This window comes from Mytilus trossulus, chromosome 1 (assembly GCF_036588685.1).
Source record: "Mytilus trossulus isolate FHL-02 chromosome 1, PNRI_Mtr1.1.1.hap1, whole genome shotgun sequence".
Lineage (NCBI taxonomy): Eukaryota > Metazoa > Mollusca > Bivalvia > Mytilida > Mytilidae > Mytilus > Mytilus trossulus.
In genome coordinates, this window is record NC_086373.1 from 104,946,606 (window position 1) to 104,962,211 (window position 15,606).

At 31.8% G+C, this 15,606-nt stretch overlaps 1 protein-coding gene across 3 annotated transcripts; it reads left to right on the top strand.

Moving 5' to 3' along the window:
- Positions 1 to 388: 388 nt before the first annotated feature.
- Positions 389 to 14,484, top strand: LOC134695473 (uncharacterized). Of its 3 annotated transcripts, none has more exons than XM_063556745.1 (10): positions 389 to 699; positions 1,034 to 1,076; positions 4,078 to 4,236; positions 5,887 to 5,999; positions 6,645 to 6,789; positions 7,323 to 7,525; positions 11,053 to 11,100; positions 11,601 to 11,712; positions 12,322 to 12,504; positions 14,069 to 14,484. In XM_063556745.1, the coding sequence occupies exons 1-10, from the start codon at positions 580 to 582 to the stop codon at positions 14,311 to 14,313; spliced, it is 1,371 nt and encodes a 456-aa protein (XP_063412815.1). In that variant the 5' UTR covers positions 389 to 579; the 3' UTR covers positions 14,314 to 14,484. The 3 variants fall into 3 exon arrangements, with proteins under 3 accessions (XP_063412815.1, XP_063412824.1, XP_063412833.1); XM_063556754.1 differs by having other exon boundaries at positions 12,322 to 12,498; XM_063556763.1 differs by lacking the exon at positions 4,078 to 4,236.
- The last annotated feature ends 1,122 nt before the right edge of the window (positions 14,485 to 15,606 follow it).

Sequence of the window (15,606 nt, forward strand, 5' to 3'; positions counted from 1 at the left end):
TATTATTTTACAAAATATGTTTGCTTATTTGAAAAAAATATATATACATGTATGTGACCTGTCATTGCAGACATCTTTAATTGTGCTATGGTTGTCCTATTGGCAATCATATACTTCATTTTCTACTAAAACAAATAATGGCAATAAAGTTGACAAATTACTTTTCAAATTTAACAAAATTAAACCAAGATCATTCCATTTCTCTCGCGTATTTTAATATTATCGCTCTTCAAAATAGTAGTATATGTCAAATATATATATAAATAATCATGGTAAATTCTGATATCTGACCACACGGTCATTGGTGCATCACACAATGAAAATAAATTGTTTGCTACACTTATTTACGCATAAACTTAAATTTTTGTACCTGTGTCGTATACAATTTCTCATTGTTGACCTACATCATACCCGGTATAAATCGTTATGTTATAAACTATACAGCTTTTACAGCAAGGATCGAATTCTTGACAATTTTTACGGTTTTCCTTAAATTGAAATGACTATCGAAACCTTCACAGTGAGATCATCATGATTATCAAGGATTAGGAGAACTATTAAGTAAAACTATGCACTGCAATGAGCTGGCACATATTCTACTTGAAAGATATGCAGACCTATTTGTTTGTGTTCATAGTCTCTGTTCTGTGTATACACAACCAAAACTGCCTACCATGCAAGTCGGAACAAGATAATCCTGTGAGTATTCAAATTTGTGTAAAATAGAAAATATTTTCAAAAGCTTTTTAATGAAGCCCGATCTAGAACGCGTTTTTGAATATTGCGCAACTCGGGCAGTTTTCGGTAGTTGGTTTAACGGTTTTCATATAAGACATAAAAATAATGTAGACAATACGTTTTCTGATTACTTCAGGCACAAGAATGATAAAATAAAACAATTTTTTATCGTACTCATATTCTATGTACATTTATACTGTTATTATTGTTCATAAAACATCTTTTTCTCATATTCGGCATTGTTTTTAAATAATATGCTCTTATAAACCTGGTTTAAATCCATGTTATTTTGTAGGATTATGCTGTAAATTGTACTGCTTCCATATATGCAGGAGAAAGTAAGTACGAGTATTCTACCTGTTTGATAGAAAGGTTAGCGCAGGTAGTGGTTGACATTCTGGAAGTTTTTTTTGTCGGCGTACTCGGTATAGCTGTACTGTCACAACACATCTGAAGTTCACGATAGGAAATTCTTTACTGTAAAATGCGAAAGAATTATTAAAATAAGATGCACAGATTTTCATGTCTTTGATATTGCATAGGACATCTTTTGAATTTTGATATCCCTGTAAGGTCCATAAGGGAATATAGCTCCTAACGCTTTAATGTAGTTATACATTCAAGGCTTTCTTTATAGAGTTCCTGATGAAGAAAAATTCAGAATCGCACATTAGATGCTTTAAAATGATGGTTTAAACTTCTAATAGAAGCATACCATTTTATTTCCATGCAAAGTCCAACTTTACCTTTAAGATAATATTAGGGGGTCATTAAGCATATAGGAAATAAACTCATATAGATACCAGGATTGAAATTTTATATTAATGCCAGCCGGGCGTTTCGTCTACAAAAGACTCATCAGTGACACTCGAATAAAAAAAAGGTTAAAAAGGCAAATTAAAGTACGAAGTTGAAGTGCATTGATATCCAAATATTACTAAAAGTTTTGCGAGATACAGCTACGGTAATCTATTCCTGAGGTAGAAAAGCCTTAGTATTTCAAACATTCTGTTAACAGTTAATTTAGATATGAAATGTGAATGATATGTGTGTGTTCTCTATAAGAAAGGAATGAAGTAGTGGTTGGATGGCTAAAAAACAAGTTAACTTGTTGTCTTTTCGTTTGGTGGACGAAAGGCGCGTCTAGCGTACTAAATCATAATCCTGGTACCTTTGATAACTATTGGTAAACTATTATTGAAATATTGGAAATGCGATTTAGACAAACCAAATGCTTTCTGAATGTATAAAATATTGTAACGAGCTAAACATTTTGTTTTATAAGTATCCTTTCACCGATACGAATTTTTAAAAGCTTATAAGGCACCAGTTATAGACTTCTGATAATACCCACCATCATATTTAATGAGATAAGTTGGATACGAAAGAAATGACAAAATTTGATAATTTTACCAAAGAAAGATTTCAGTGTTTTAATCTTTTAAATAAACTGTGATTCAAATAATTAAATTTTATTTTTTTAGTAGAATGGAAAATCAATTGATTTTTTTCTAAATCTACACATGTTTGTTTATAGAAATCCTCGATTTTATATTGTCATACTTATTTATTGTTTTATTGCAGTGCAATCTTGTTCAGCTTTTATAACAGAAGCATTTTATACCCAACTTTATAACAAGAGAGTAATTTGAAGTTTCGTTTTTATCTTAACCCTTACGATAGATGACAGCTGTGCATTAATTTGGTCAAAGTGGGTTTTTATTGTTCAAATAGTTTACCCTTTATCTATACATCCCTCGCACAGTCGATATTCTGTCTTTTTCATTTGTTGTGAAAGGAGTAGGTCCGGTACGGGCCGATTGTGGCCTCAAATGTAGGTTCATCTGACGAAAGATTTTGGATACTTTTAAACACTTAAGGGTCTATTTAAGTCGTTTCAATTAGTTAATGTACAAGATTTTAACTAATTTAGTCATTAAAAACGATCCGATTCAAGCTTAAATATAAAAAATCTATCAACTCTGCCAAAAATGTAACTTTTAAGATGGTTTTTGTCAAAAATGAAAGTGGCTGTATCCGCATCCTCAATCTTTATATATGTTATGTATTATCACCAAATATAATATACATTTCAATATTATGAATGAACTTGTGTGGCGATTTTCATTTCAGACGGAAACCGTCTTAAATTTAACTAATGCGGCGATTTTCATTTCAGACGGAAACCGTCTTAAATTTAACTAAAATGCTAAAATTGTGAAATTTCAGTAATTTAGCATGACTTTATGATGCTAGTACCCGATATATGTGCATTGTATTGTCAAAAACAGCACATATTTATGTAGCAGAACCATTATTCTTTCCCATTAATAACTAATAGTTTACATTTTAACAATTTTGTAAAACTGCTATAATTTTGGGCCAAAAAGGGATCTTACTGGACCTACTCCTTTATATTATAATAAACATTATGTTTGCTCTTATATAACTTAATTTAATTTCATTAAAAGTTTCATACAATTTCTTTATTTGGAATGTGTGAGGCATTCCAAATGCAGTATTTGATTTTATTGAACTGAATGCAGTGTTTATGCGTTATAATTTTGGTTTCTTTAACGATTATTTACTATCAGTGGATTAATGCTACTGGACTTTAAATCCTCGAGGGTATACCGGTATGACCAGCTTAATTTTCACCAGCTTAATTTTGGTCTCTTGTGATCACTTGTCTCATTGTCAATCATACCACATCTTTTTTTATATATTAGCTGTTCACACTTTTTAATGAATCAAATGCTACTTCTGGTGGACATTTAATCCTCCAGAGTATCACAAGTCAAGTTGTCACCACTCAAGTTTTGAATCAATGCTACTGCTGGAAGACATTTAATCATTGAGGGTATCACCATCCTTGTTGTTTACACTTTTGTTTTGAAAAATGAACTTGAAAAATCATTGAGTGTTTTTTTCTTCTTGCAAATTTACTGTTTATACTATGTTAAGTTACTGGTTACTGTATTTTCTTCCCACAGACATTGATTACCTTAGCTGTATTTAAAAAAAAAATATGAATATAAGGTTGTAATGATCCTCCACCGGTTTTGGTTGGAACACCACTGATAAGTCTTCGATATTAGTGGATGTCACGCACCCTGACGTTACACATTTTATCAGGAACCTTGACAAATTTCAAAATTTGGGATATCCGTGTACTTCTGGCATTTTAATTCATTATATCTTATGATGTGGTTTGATGGTCTTTAAAGATACTTTTTTTTTCAATTTGCTATCTCCGTTAGTTTTAAAGTTATAAACATAATCATATCACATGATAATCATTCCAAAAGTAAATTATGGTATTCATGAGGTTTTTTTTAGATTGTAGTGACTCCTTTCTTTCTGGACAGTATGAAGATCTGTATGAGCAGTTAAACTGGTCTGAAAAACCAAATGATTTGATGTTGAAACCCATACAGTCAGAGTTTAGAAATAAACTGTATCCTGGATTTTTTGTAGAGATTAAGCCGCCTCGATCAGGTAATTTAATATAAATTGATGAATTATTGTATGAAATTAGTTATTAAAGGTACCAGATTTATAATTTAGAACGCCAGACGCGCGTTTCGGGTACATAAGACTCATCAGTGACGTTCAAATCAAAAATATTATAAACCCAAACAAGTACAAAGTTGAAGAGCATTGAGGATCCAAATTCCAAAAAGTTGTGCCAAATACGGCTAAGGTAATCTATGCCTGGGATAAAAAAAAATATCTTAGTTTTCAAAAAGTTTAAAGTTTTGTACACAGGAAATTTATAAAAATGACCACATTAATGATATTCATGTCAACACCGAAGTGTTGACTACTGGGCTGGTGATACCCTCGGGGTCGAAACGTCCACCAGCAGTGGCATCGACCCAGTGGTGTAAATAGTTATCAAAGGTACCAGGATTATAATTAAGTACGTCAGACGCGCGTTTCGTCTACATAAGACTCATCAGTGACGCTCAAATCAAAAATATTTATAAACCCAAACAAGTACAAAGTTGAGGAGTATTGAGGATCCAAATTCCAAAAAGTTGTGCCAAATACGGCTAAGGTAATCTATGACTGGGATAAGAAAATCCTTAGTTTTTCAAAAAGTTTAAAGTTTTGTATACAGGAAATTTATAAAAATGACCACATTATTGATATTCATGTCAACACCGAAGTGTTGACTACTGGCTGGTGATACCGTCGGGGAAGAAACGTCCACCAGTAGTGGCATCGGCCCAGTGGTGTAAATAGTTATCAAAGGTACCAGGATTAAAATTTCCTTGATGTTTGATGTACTTTGATGGTCTATAAGCACATTGGATTACATGTAAACAAAATTCGGTTTTGACGTGGTAATAACAATTTAATATTTTTAAGCCTTCTACCAATACAGATAGCTAGTAGATCTATAGCGGTCTTATAAACAACAAATTTTCCAAATTATAAAATCATTCAGATAGTATCATTATACAATTATGACCCGCTGAGGAGTTGATTATCCAAAATTGTCAACCCGAGTCAGTGTTATTCCATTATGGCTTAAGCCCGAGAGGAATAACTCTTACTCGGGTTGACAATTTTGGACAATCACCGACTCGATGGGCCACAATTGTTTTATTATACCGAACTAACAGTGGAAGGGCAGTTTTATTCATTGTAAAAGAACTTCACCTTACTTAAGTCAGTAACAAACACAAGTTGACGTTGATAAATACGTCATTTGTGTCTTAGGATTCTCGTATGTACAACAAAGATAGATTCTTTTTGTAAGCTATTAATGTCTCTGAAAAGGACCGTTTATTAGATGTATCATCGGAACAAGATTCACGTTCAAAGCCTTATTTCCTCCTCTCTCTATCAATGGGCTTCCTGTTACTTGAACGTTGCCATCTTATTTATTTTACGTCTGTGACGTCATTTTCATAGTTAAAACATCAAGAAATAAAAAATAAGGTTATTATCCAGTGAATTATAGGGTTATTCAACGCTGGTGTAAATTTTTAGGGTTATTCGTCTTTCCTTGCAATTGAATTAAAATTAAATGAATTATTCCATGTCACGTGATAACGTATTGCCCAATAAAATTGTTTGCAATATATGTAAGGTATTATAATAAGAATTAAATAAATTGTTTACTATAAACATTTCCAGCTTCTATTAAGGATGTTGAAGGATTTCAATTTAATTATCAAGAAAAGGGAAATGTGAAGAAATGTGTCATAATTATCCTTTCTAATGCCAGTCTAGATCACAACCATAGGGAGGTAAGTGGTCCTATTGGGTATTATTTAAATGATTACTTTACTGCATTCGTATTGATTATGTTGTACTCTTTTGATTAATCTGTAATATTTTGTGACAAATTTATTTCATGAAAACTATTTTGTTGTGTTTTATTATTATGAATACCGTATTGCTGTAATATCGATGAAAGTGTAGTCCTTTATTATAAAATGTGAACTAATCCCTACGCAGTTCCTGTAGTCATATAACATAAACTGTTAAGCAATGCATGCCACAACCCATGAAGTACCAGATTAACAAATACCAATACCAACAACAACAACCTGTGTAGTCTCATATTTTAAAATGTGACGCTATGCCATTGTAGTACCGTATTAACAAATATGAAAAATGCATACCACAGATTCAGTAGTTCAAGATTTACAGATTTGATGCTTTGCACACCGCATTTCCTGTAGTCAACACAAGTGTAATGCAACGTGTTTCAATATACATTTCTTGTTTTTATTTCTTCAATAAAAGATATTTGTCAGTAAATCAAACGTAGTATAATACTTTCCACAAAATCAACATAAGTAACTAAATGCTTTTGATATTTATACTGCATCACTGAAAATTAAATATCCTGACTGAAGTTAAACTTTAATTGTAAATACGTCTTGCAGAATAATCTGAAATTAGTTGTAAAACTCTGGCCTATGCATGGAGAGAAAACCTACCTTTTTACAGCATGGAGTCTTCCTAAGCCGCCCGAAGATGAATCAGGTGGAAATCAAACAAGATATGGAAAAACTGGCAAATATGGTTTGGGTTTGTATTTTGTGTCTTTTTGTGATTGCATGTGTTCTCTACACAGACAGATCCAAATAAAAAGTACCTGTACCATCAGTACATCAAATATACCTCAAAAGAGTTTAAATATATTTTACTAAAAAAAATTAACTGCAGTTTATATATTTAATCTGTAGTTATTAGATGAAAATAAACCTTATCAAATATCGGCAAGAAATTTGTAGTCTAGATATATTTATATTGTATGTAAATCACTTCAATTAAAAAAACAAAATATATGCTGACCAGAATATTAGTGCTCAAGTTGCTATTTAAAAGAGTGAAGCGATGAACTATTTCTTTATTAATATTTCCTAGCGCATATTAAAATATATGTCACTTCTTATGTGACGATCCAGTAAAAATATTTATGTTGTTATATCGAAGAGAAATAACTAAATCAGAAATTACGAAACCTTTATTTGAAGGATAATTTTTAAATTCAAATTCCTTATTTTATTTTATTTCTATTGTGAATATAAACTCTTTGCCTTTTACTTTATAAATAACAGCTTTGAAAGATGATTCTGCTGATTGGATTACGACCATTTCCTACCATAACGATGTAAACAACAGATACATAAGAATATGGTTTCTCCATGCACTAGATAAATATTCATTTTCTGAATATATGGTCACATTAGAAATGATAATATCGGGAGAAGATACAAGCGAAGAACATCGAAATAAGATTGAAGAATTAAATATTTCAAAAGTAAGTACATGTTTTTCAAAATGAAAGATGGTCCGGGAAATCATAACCAAGTATAAGTATGATTGCAGATTATTTAAGGTGTAATACCACCATTGATTTCCCCCTATTAGTCATTGTTAAATTTGCACTTTTCAAAAACATGTGCAGAAGTTATCTTTGTTTCAAATAAAGAAAAACTAAGCATTAGTAAAGTTCTATCCAGTCCAGTACTATAGACAAAAATTTCACATAACATTTCATTGCATACAAGAAAATAGCCATCACTGGGAGTTAATTAATCAAATTTATCCCCTTATCTAACCATTGTACAATATTTAGGAACTATGTTACCTCAAGTTTACAAAATATTCTATAGAAACTCTTAAATAAAACTAGAGGTTCTTAAGAGCCTATGTCGTTCACCTTGGTTAATGTGCATATTAAACAAAGGAAACAGATGGATTCATCACAAAATTGTGTTTTGGTGATGGTGATGTGTTTGTAGATCATACTTTACTGATAATTTTGTTACTTACAATTTTCTCTATCTGTAATAAACTTGGTCCTTTAGTTACAGAGGAAAAAACTTTGTAAAAACTTACCAAAATTTACCAAATTAATGAAAAATGTTAAAAAATTACTATAAAGGGCAATAACTCCTTAAGGGGTCAACTGACCATTTTGATAATGTGACTTATTTGTAGATCTTAATTTGCTGAACATTATTGCTGTTTACCATTTATCTCTATCTATAATAGTACTCAAGATAATAACCAAAACGGCTAAATTTCTTTAAAAATTACCAATTTGGAAGCAGGAACCTAACAACCAGTTGTCCAATTCCTCTAAAAATTCCAGGGCAGATATATATTTACTAGATTAACAAGTTTACCACTTGTAAGATTTGCTTTAAATGCTTTGGTTTCAGAGTTATAAGCCAAAATCAACATTATACCCCTATGTTCTTTTTTTAGCCATGGTGGCCATCTTTGTTGGTAGAACGGGTCACCGCACACAATTTTTAAACTAGATACCCTAATTATGATTTTGGCTAAGTTTCGTTAGATTTGGTACAGTAGTTTTGGAGGAGAAGATTTTTGTAAAAGATAAAAAAAAAAATTATGAAAAATTGGTAAAAAAAAGACTATTACGGGCAATTACTCCTTAGGGGGTCAACTGGTCATTTTGATCATGTTAACTTTATTGTAGATCTTACTTTACTGAACATAATTGCTGTTTAAAGTTTATCTCTTTCTATAATAATTATCAAGATAATAACCGAAAACAGACAAAGTTTCCTTAAAAGTACCAAATCAGGGGTTGCAACCCAACAACACATTGTCTGATTCATTTGAAAATTTCATGGTAGATAGATCTTCAATTAATAAACAATTTTATCTCCGTCAGGTTTGCTCTAAATCCTTTGGTTTCAGAGTTAAAAGCCAAAATCTACATTTTGCCCCATTGTTCTATTTTTAGCCATGGCGGCAATCTTGATTATTTTGGTGGGTCACCGGACACAATTTTTAAACCAGATACCCCAATGATGATTGTGGCCAACTTTGGTTAAATTTGGCCCAGTAGTTTCAGAGGAGAAGATTTTTGTAAAAGTTTACGGATGACGGACGCAAAGTGATGAGAAAAGCTCACTTGGCCCTATGGGCCAGGTGAGCTTAAAATGAATAGTGATTCGAAATACACAAGACATATGTTTATGAAACAGAAAGGTTTTACTGCAATAAAATGTAGGTTCAATTGCAAACAACTATCACATTGAAGGCAATAGTTTTTTCGACCTATTTTCGTATACAACCGGATGTGACGTACCATGATTTGGAGGTATTACACCTAAACAGTCACGGTTATCATGCGTTGTTTTACATTAAAAGTATATGTTGAGCAGTTTATGTTGATTTTCTAATTTGGTTTTCAAATTTCGTTCAGCAAAATATTCCATCAGAATTAAATTAACAATTAACTTCGTCGTAAATGTCTATAGATGAAGATGATCACTCCAAAATGTGTCTGTCGTTCGTACTGGATTCTTTATTGAATAGATATCGAGTAGTCGAGTCCTCACTGGTTTCGGTATCGGATATATATATCTCTAAAAAATTGCGAAAGCACATTAATTTTGTGTTTTTCCCTGTCAGTGATTTGAACTCATGTTATTTAGATACCGACAAAACACCGCATGTATAGTGTCCACAGCTCTAGACTACTCGTCTATCTGGAATGAACAAATTGAGCATTTTGAAGGTTACCTTTCCTTATTGTTCGTCCCATTGTCTTTATTACCCTGCTCAGCCCTTCATAAAATTACATATCTCGGCTTTGTGACGTCAAATACGTTGACCCGGTTTTAAAAACTTTGATCTGGACATATCAGCGACGTAATAATGTTTGAACTGACGTTGATAACTTTCACCCGAACTTATCAAGTCATCTTCCGGTTTGCTGGTAAAACAAAAAAAGAAACACTTTCGAAAGACGCAAATTCGGCCCAATAAATCGATTATCAGGTTATCGGCATATAGATATTGTTAAATACCAGATGCTCGACACAATATGAAGGCTTTTTGATCTCGTTATTTTAAGCAAACCAAGGAAAGTTAAGATTACATCTATAAGAATTTTTTTAACCAATTAATATCAACAGGTCGAAAGAATTTACGGATGTATGACACAATGATAACACGCTCACTCGACAAAGCCTTCATATTGTGACTTGCAGGTGATATTTTACAATAATTATAGTCAGACAGCCTGATAATAGTAACTTATCAGTAGAATCTACAGTTATAAGACATTACATAACATATATAATGCATGGAGATTTAATGGATATATGATGAGTATCCGGAGACCGGGTAAAACTCGGATGAAAGATGTATAACAAGTTGTTGGGAACAATGATTTGTTCGGAAATTAGATAGATAGCTAGATTTGTTATCACTAAGACAGTTAGTGTCTTAATAGTTATCAAAGGTACCAGGATTATAATTTAGTACGCCAGACGCGCGTTTCGTCTACATAAGACTTATCAGTAACGCTCATATCAAAATATTTATAAAGCCAAACAAGTAAAAAAGTTAAAGAGCATTGAAGAACCAAAATTCCCCAAAAATTGTGCCAAATACGGCTAAGGTAATATATGCCTGGGATAAGAAAATCCTTAGTTTTTCGAAAAATTCAAAATTTTGTACACAGGAAATTTATAAAAATGACCACATTATTGATATTCATGTCAACACCGAAGTGTTGACTACTGGGCTGGTGATACCCTATATAGTGGTGTAAATAGTTATCAAAGGTACCAGGATTATAAGTCTGTCTGGTAAACGATATTAGATTATCTTATTATAAATACCAGAATTAAAGTTTAAGATAACAAAGAGGCGTTTTATCTAACTACGGCTTACCATCGACACTCGAAATTTAGTACTAAGTTGACGCAACATTGCGATAGGTAGAAATTAACTTGACATCAAATAAGTTTGTTGTATACTGCAGCATTTAGATTGATGACCATTCTATCCTTCTTTCAGGCAGATTACACATTCTTAAATGTAAAACAAGGAAGATACAGAGTATTTGTAAGTAAAGTGTTTACTCAATCAGAATCATTAAAAGGACATTAAAAGATCATAGTTACAAACTTTATAACTACATTTATAGTTTACTAGACAAAACGAAACCATATATTCAAAGACAATAGTTGATTCTGTATTTTAAAAATTTTATTACCTCAACCTTTAAGAATTTCTTTTCAACGTGGTTTTACCAAATCTGATAACAATTCTGAAATGTTTTAGTCACTTAACAGCTGTAATCCTTTTAAACACTTCATACTGACGAATGGTAGGAACCTATGTAAAAAAAAACAAATTAAATGACGAAACATAATAAATATGAAAGAAACAGCCATCTAAAATATCATGCAAAATTATATAATGAATTTAAAGGACATTTGATTTCATACACTTTTTACGTTTGCAATAGAGAAGTACAATTATGTTAATTTATTTTGACTGAAAACTCTTGATAGATACCAGAACTGACAATAACATATACTAAACATTTTGTTTAATTCAAGGTTCAGGCCTATGACGATAAATGGGACTCGCTGAATGATTGTAGATGTAATAAAGGAGGAGGATGTGCACAATGTGTTAAAACAATGACAGCCGTCATAGTCGTACCTAGAAGTATCTATTAACCTAACATCTACTTATTTCATTTTATTCAATCACATTAACCTTTTATGAGTGTTTAAAGTTAACTTTTGTCTTACATCAGACTATGAAACTATGGCGTGTACTGAAAATGCTAGAACGAAAAAGGGAGAATGGGGGATAGCTTGATCTGAGTGTCTACATTAGTTATAGATGTAGGAAGATGTGGTGGGAGTGCCAATGGGACAACTCTCCATCCAAATAACAATTTATGATTTATTAATACAATAATGCATTAAAAAGTAATAACAAAACTGTTTACTTACATGCTTCCGAGATGCTTTTCTGGATTAATCTTCATTGGGGAACATCAAAAAGTTAAATATTTGAAAGTCAGGGATGTACAATATACGAAACAGCGAAGAGCTTGATGACCAAAATGGACATAAAACTGATAGCCACATATACCTACTGTTAACTTAACATAATTTTAGTTATACTATTTGACAATTTTGCTAAATAAAAAATGTCAAGTTAAAATGTTTTCATAAACTTATTTTTAAATATGAAAAACTGCATATTTGAAGCAGAAATGATTTTATTTATCCACATTTGTTCTAAATATAATCATGTTATATTTAGGTGAAGCTGTCGTGCTGACTACTGAGCTACAGTCATCAACAGAAACAACTTCACAACCACAGAAAACGGCGGCGGAAACTGACCAAACAATCAACCATGTTTTACCGAGCGTTCTTGGTTTTGTTGCTTTTTTGCTTGTAGTAGTAATAATTGTTGGTTGTTATCTTCTTCACAAAGGTAGAGGTAAGACATAAAGTTATTGTGTTCTGCACAGAATAGAGTTAATAACATTTGATGTTGTACTTTTTATAGATAAAGAGGTAGGACTATTTATTGTTATATTCTTTATAGCAATAGAGATAAATTTATTTGTTTGTTGTATTCTTTATAGAGAAAGCGGTACGATCATTGGTTGTTGTATTCTTTATAGAGAAAGCGGTACGATCATTGGTTGTTGTATTCTTTATAGAGAAAGCGGTACGATCATTGGTTGTTGTATTCTTTATAGAGAAAGCGGTACGATCATTGGTTGTTGTAATCTTTATCGAGATAGAGATAAGACCATTTAATCTTGTTTTCTTCTTAGATAAAGGCAACAGTAGTATACCACTGTTCGAAACTCATAAATCGATAGAGAGAAAAAAATTCCCAGTTACAAACTAAAACTGAGGGAAACGCATCAAATATGAGAGGAAAACAACGACACAACAGAAACATATTAAAATGTATCACACACAGAAACGAACTATAAGATTTTTCTTGCCTTGGTACAGGTCATTTTAAGAAAAAAAATTGTGGGTTGAACCTGGTTTTGTTCAGATAGAGATAAGACGATCGGTTGTTGTATTCTTTATTGAGAAAAGGGTAGAACCATTTGTTGTTGTATTCTTTATTGAGAAAAGGGTAGAACCGTTTGTTGTTGTATTCTTTATTGAGAAAAGGGTAGAACCATTTGTTGTTGTATTCCTTATTGAGAAAAGGGTAGAACCATTTGTTGTTGTATTCTTTATTGAGAAAAGGGTAGAACCATTTGTTGTTGTATTCTTTATTGAGAAAAGGGTAGAACCATTTGTTGTTGTATTCTTCATTCAGAAAGAGGTAATATAATATGTTAGTTCTATTTCTTCGTAGAGAAAGAGGTAAAAAAGTTTTTGTATTTGTCCTAGAAAAAAAGGCAAAATATAAGTTGTTATATTCTTTACAGATTTGAAGGGGAAAAAACATGTGTTGCTATATCCGAGATAGAAGTGATGTCATTTGTTGTTGTAGTATTAGTATATATAGATGCAATAGTGTGTGTGTGTGTGTGTGTGTGTGTGTGTGTGAGAGGCATGTTTCTAATTTTTATATATTTTGATGATTACATGTTGAAGGCTACGACGCAATGTTAAGAAATATTCGAGCCACAATGATTTTGTCAATGCTTAAACATTAAAATTTTAAAGGCTTTGGTGAACGGTTCATTAGTAAATGCATGGATACTTTTTGGCATCCACTGCTTGGTTATGATTTTCCACAAGTGTTTTATAACGGTTTTCAGAAAGAAGCTATGACACAGCTTGGTCAAGTGGTGTATATTGTTATGGCGTGTGAAATGAACAAAGAAAGGGTTATGTTTTATAAATTCATAACACATTCCCTATAAGAGAAACAGTAGACAAACCCTATTATTGCTCTTCATCATCTCAATATTACATTCTTGATTGGACTTTCAGCCCTGAGCAAAAGTTCATACTTTTCTGGAGGTCTTAATAACGACGATTATTTAAGCTTATGCTTTATACATGTTATCTTTTATTTCATTTAGATAAGCCAAAACCTCAACCTGGGCCTATTGTGGATACTCCAAATAATGGCCTAACCACTGTTAATGGTCCAAAAAATCCAACGAGTGATGAAGTATCTATGGTATCGATTGATTTTTTTCCTCCGACGCCAGAGAGTCGAAGTGAGGATCTCAATCTTAGTATTCTGATGGATCAGGTCCGTGATTTTGATAAAGAGTTTCTACCTGGTAATAATAAGAATAAAACACCGAGTCTTAGTCACTGAGCGTATTGATGAACAACAATCAAATGACAGTAATAAATTATTTCCATAGAGAGATCTGGCCATGTTCAGCATTATTACGATGTTGAAAACATTATCAACAAAGTAAACATGACAACCATGTGACACCATCGTATCTTGCCAATCTGTAATTACACTTTATACATTTCGTTTATCAATTATTGTTTACTGTTATAATACCAGCGATTCTTCTACGAAAAAACTTTTCAAAAGACGGCTTTTGTACGACATTCTTCTTCCTCTGTCTTCTAGATGGTTGGAGCATTAACTACAATACAGTTGTAACAATACACGTCAAATGAATAAACACTAAATCGTATCACAAATATAAACAATTATATGTACAAAATCTATTTTGTGTTTTATGATGAATGTATGTTTTGAATTGTTTTACATTGTCTTATCGGGGCCTTTTATAGCTGACTGTGCGGTATGGGCTTTGCTCATTGTTGAAGGTCGTACGGTGACCTATAGTTGTTAATGTCTGTGTCATTTTGGTCTTTTGTGGATAGTTGTCTCATTGGCATTCATACCACATCTTCTTTTTTATATTATCAATCAATTTTAGTATCTAGTCTTATTTGAATGTAAAAACTAAGATACGTATGTATAAATCATTTTGTCATTAACAACATTTTTTTACATTATGGACTTTGTGTTTCATAATAAATGCTAAGTAATCACTCGAAGTAGGTAGTTTGATATCTATTCTATTTACAAAAAAAATAAGAATAAAACGATAATGTTAAAGTATATTCAAATTAGAACTTAGAACGATTTCACTAAATATGGAACACCATTACACAAATTGCAATAATACAAGCTTATTAAGACTAAATGTATCTTAGTACGCATCTTGTTATTTGGCTGTATCCACAATGGATGGACATCAGCATTCGTAACTTGCGACTGTTCTCTAAACCTTACATATAAAAAAAAAGGAAAATCAAAAAAATACTGAACTTAGAGGGAAATCATTACGGAAAGTCCATAATCACATGGCAAAATCAAATAACAAAACGCATCAAAAACGAATGGACAAGAACTGACATAAAACCATGTTCCTTTCAAGAAATAAATGTATGTATTTCTGGATGGATTGGAATCAACTTGGTACTACTAGCAGGAGAAATGTCCCATGTTGAAAAAAAAAAAAATCAAATTTTTGTTTGAACCATCGTTATTTCCTGATGATGATAGCTATTCTTAATTACGTAGAGATTTTGCATTATAATACAACTCAAAACAAATGATCAATTATCATCAGTGTGTTTA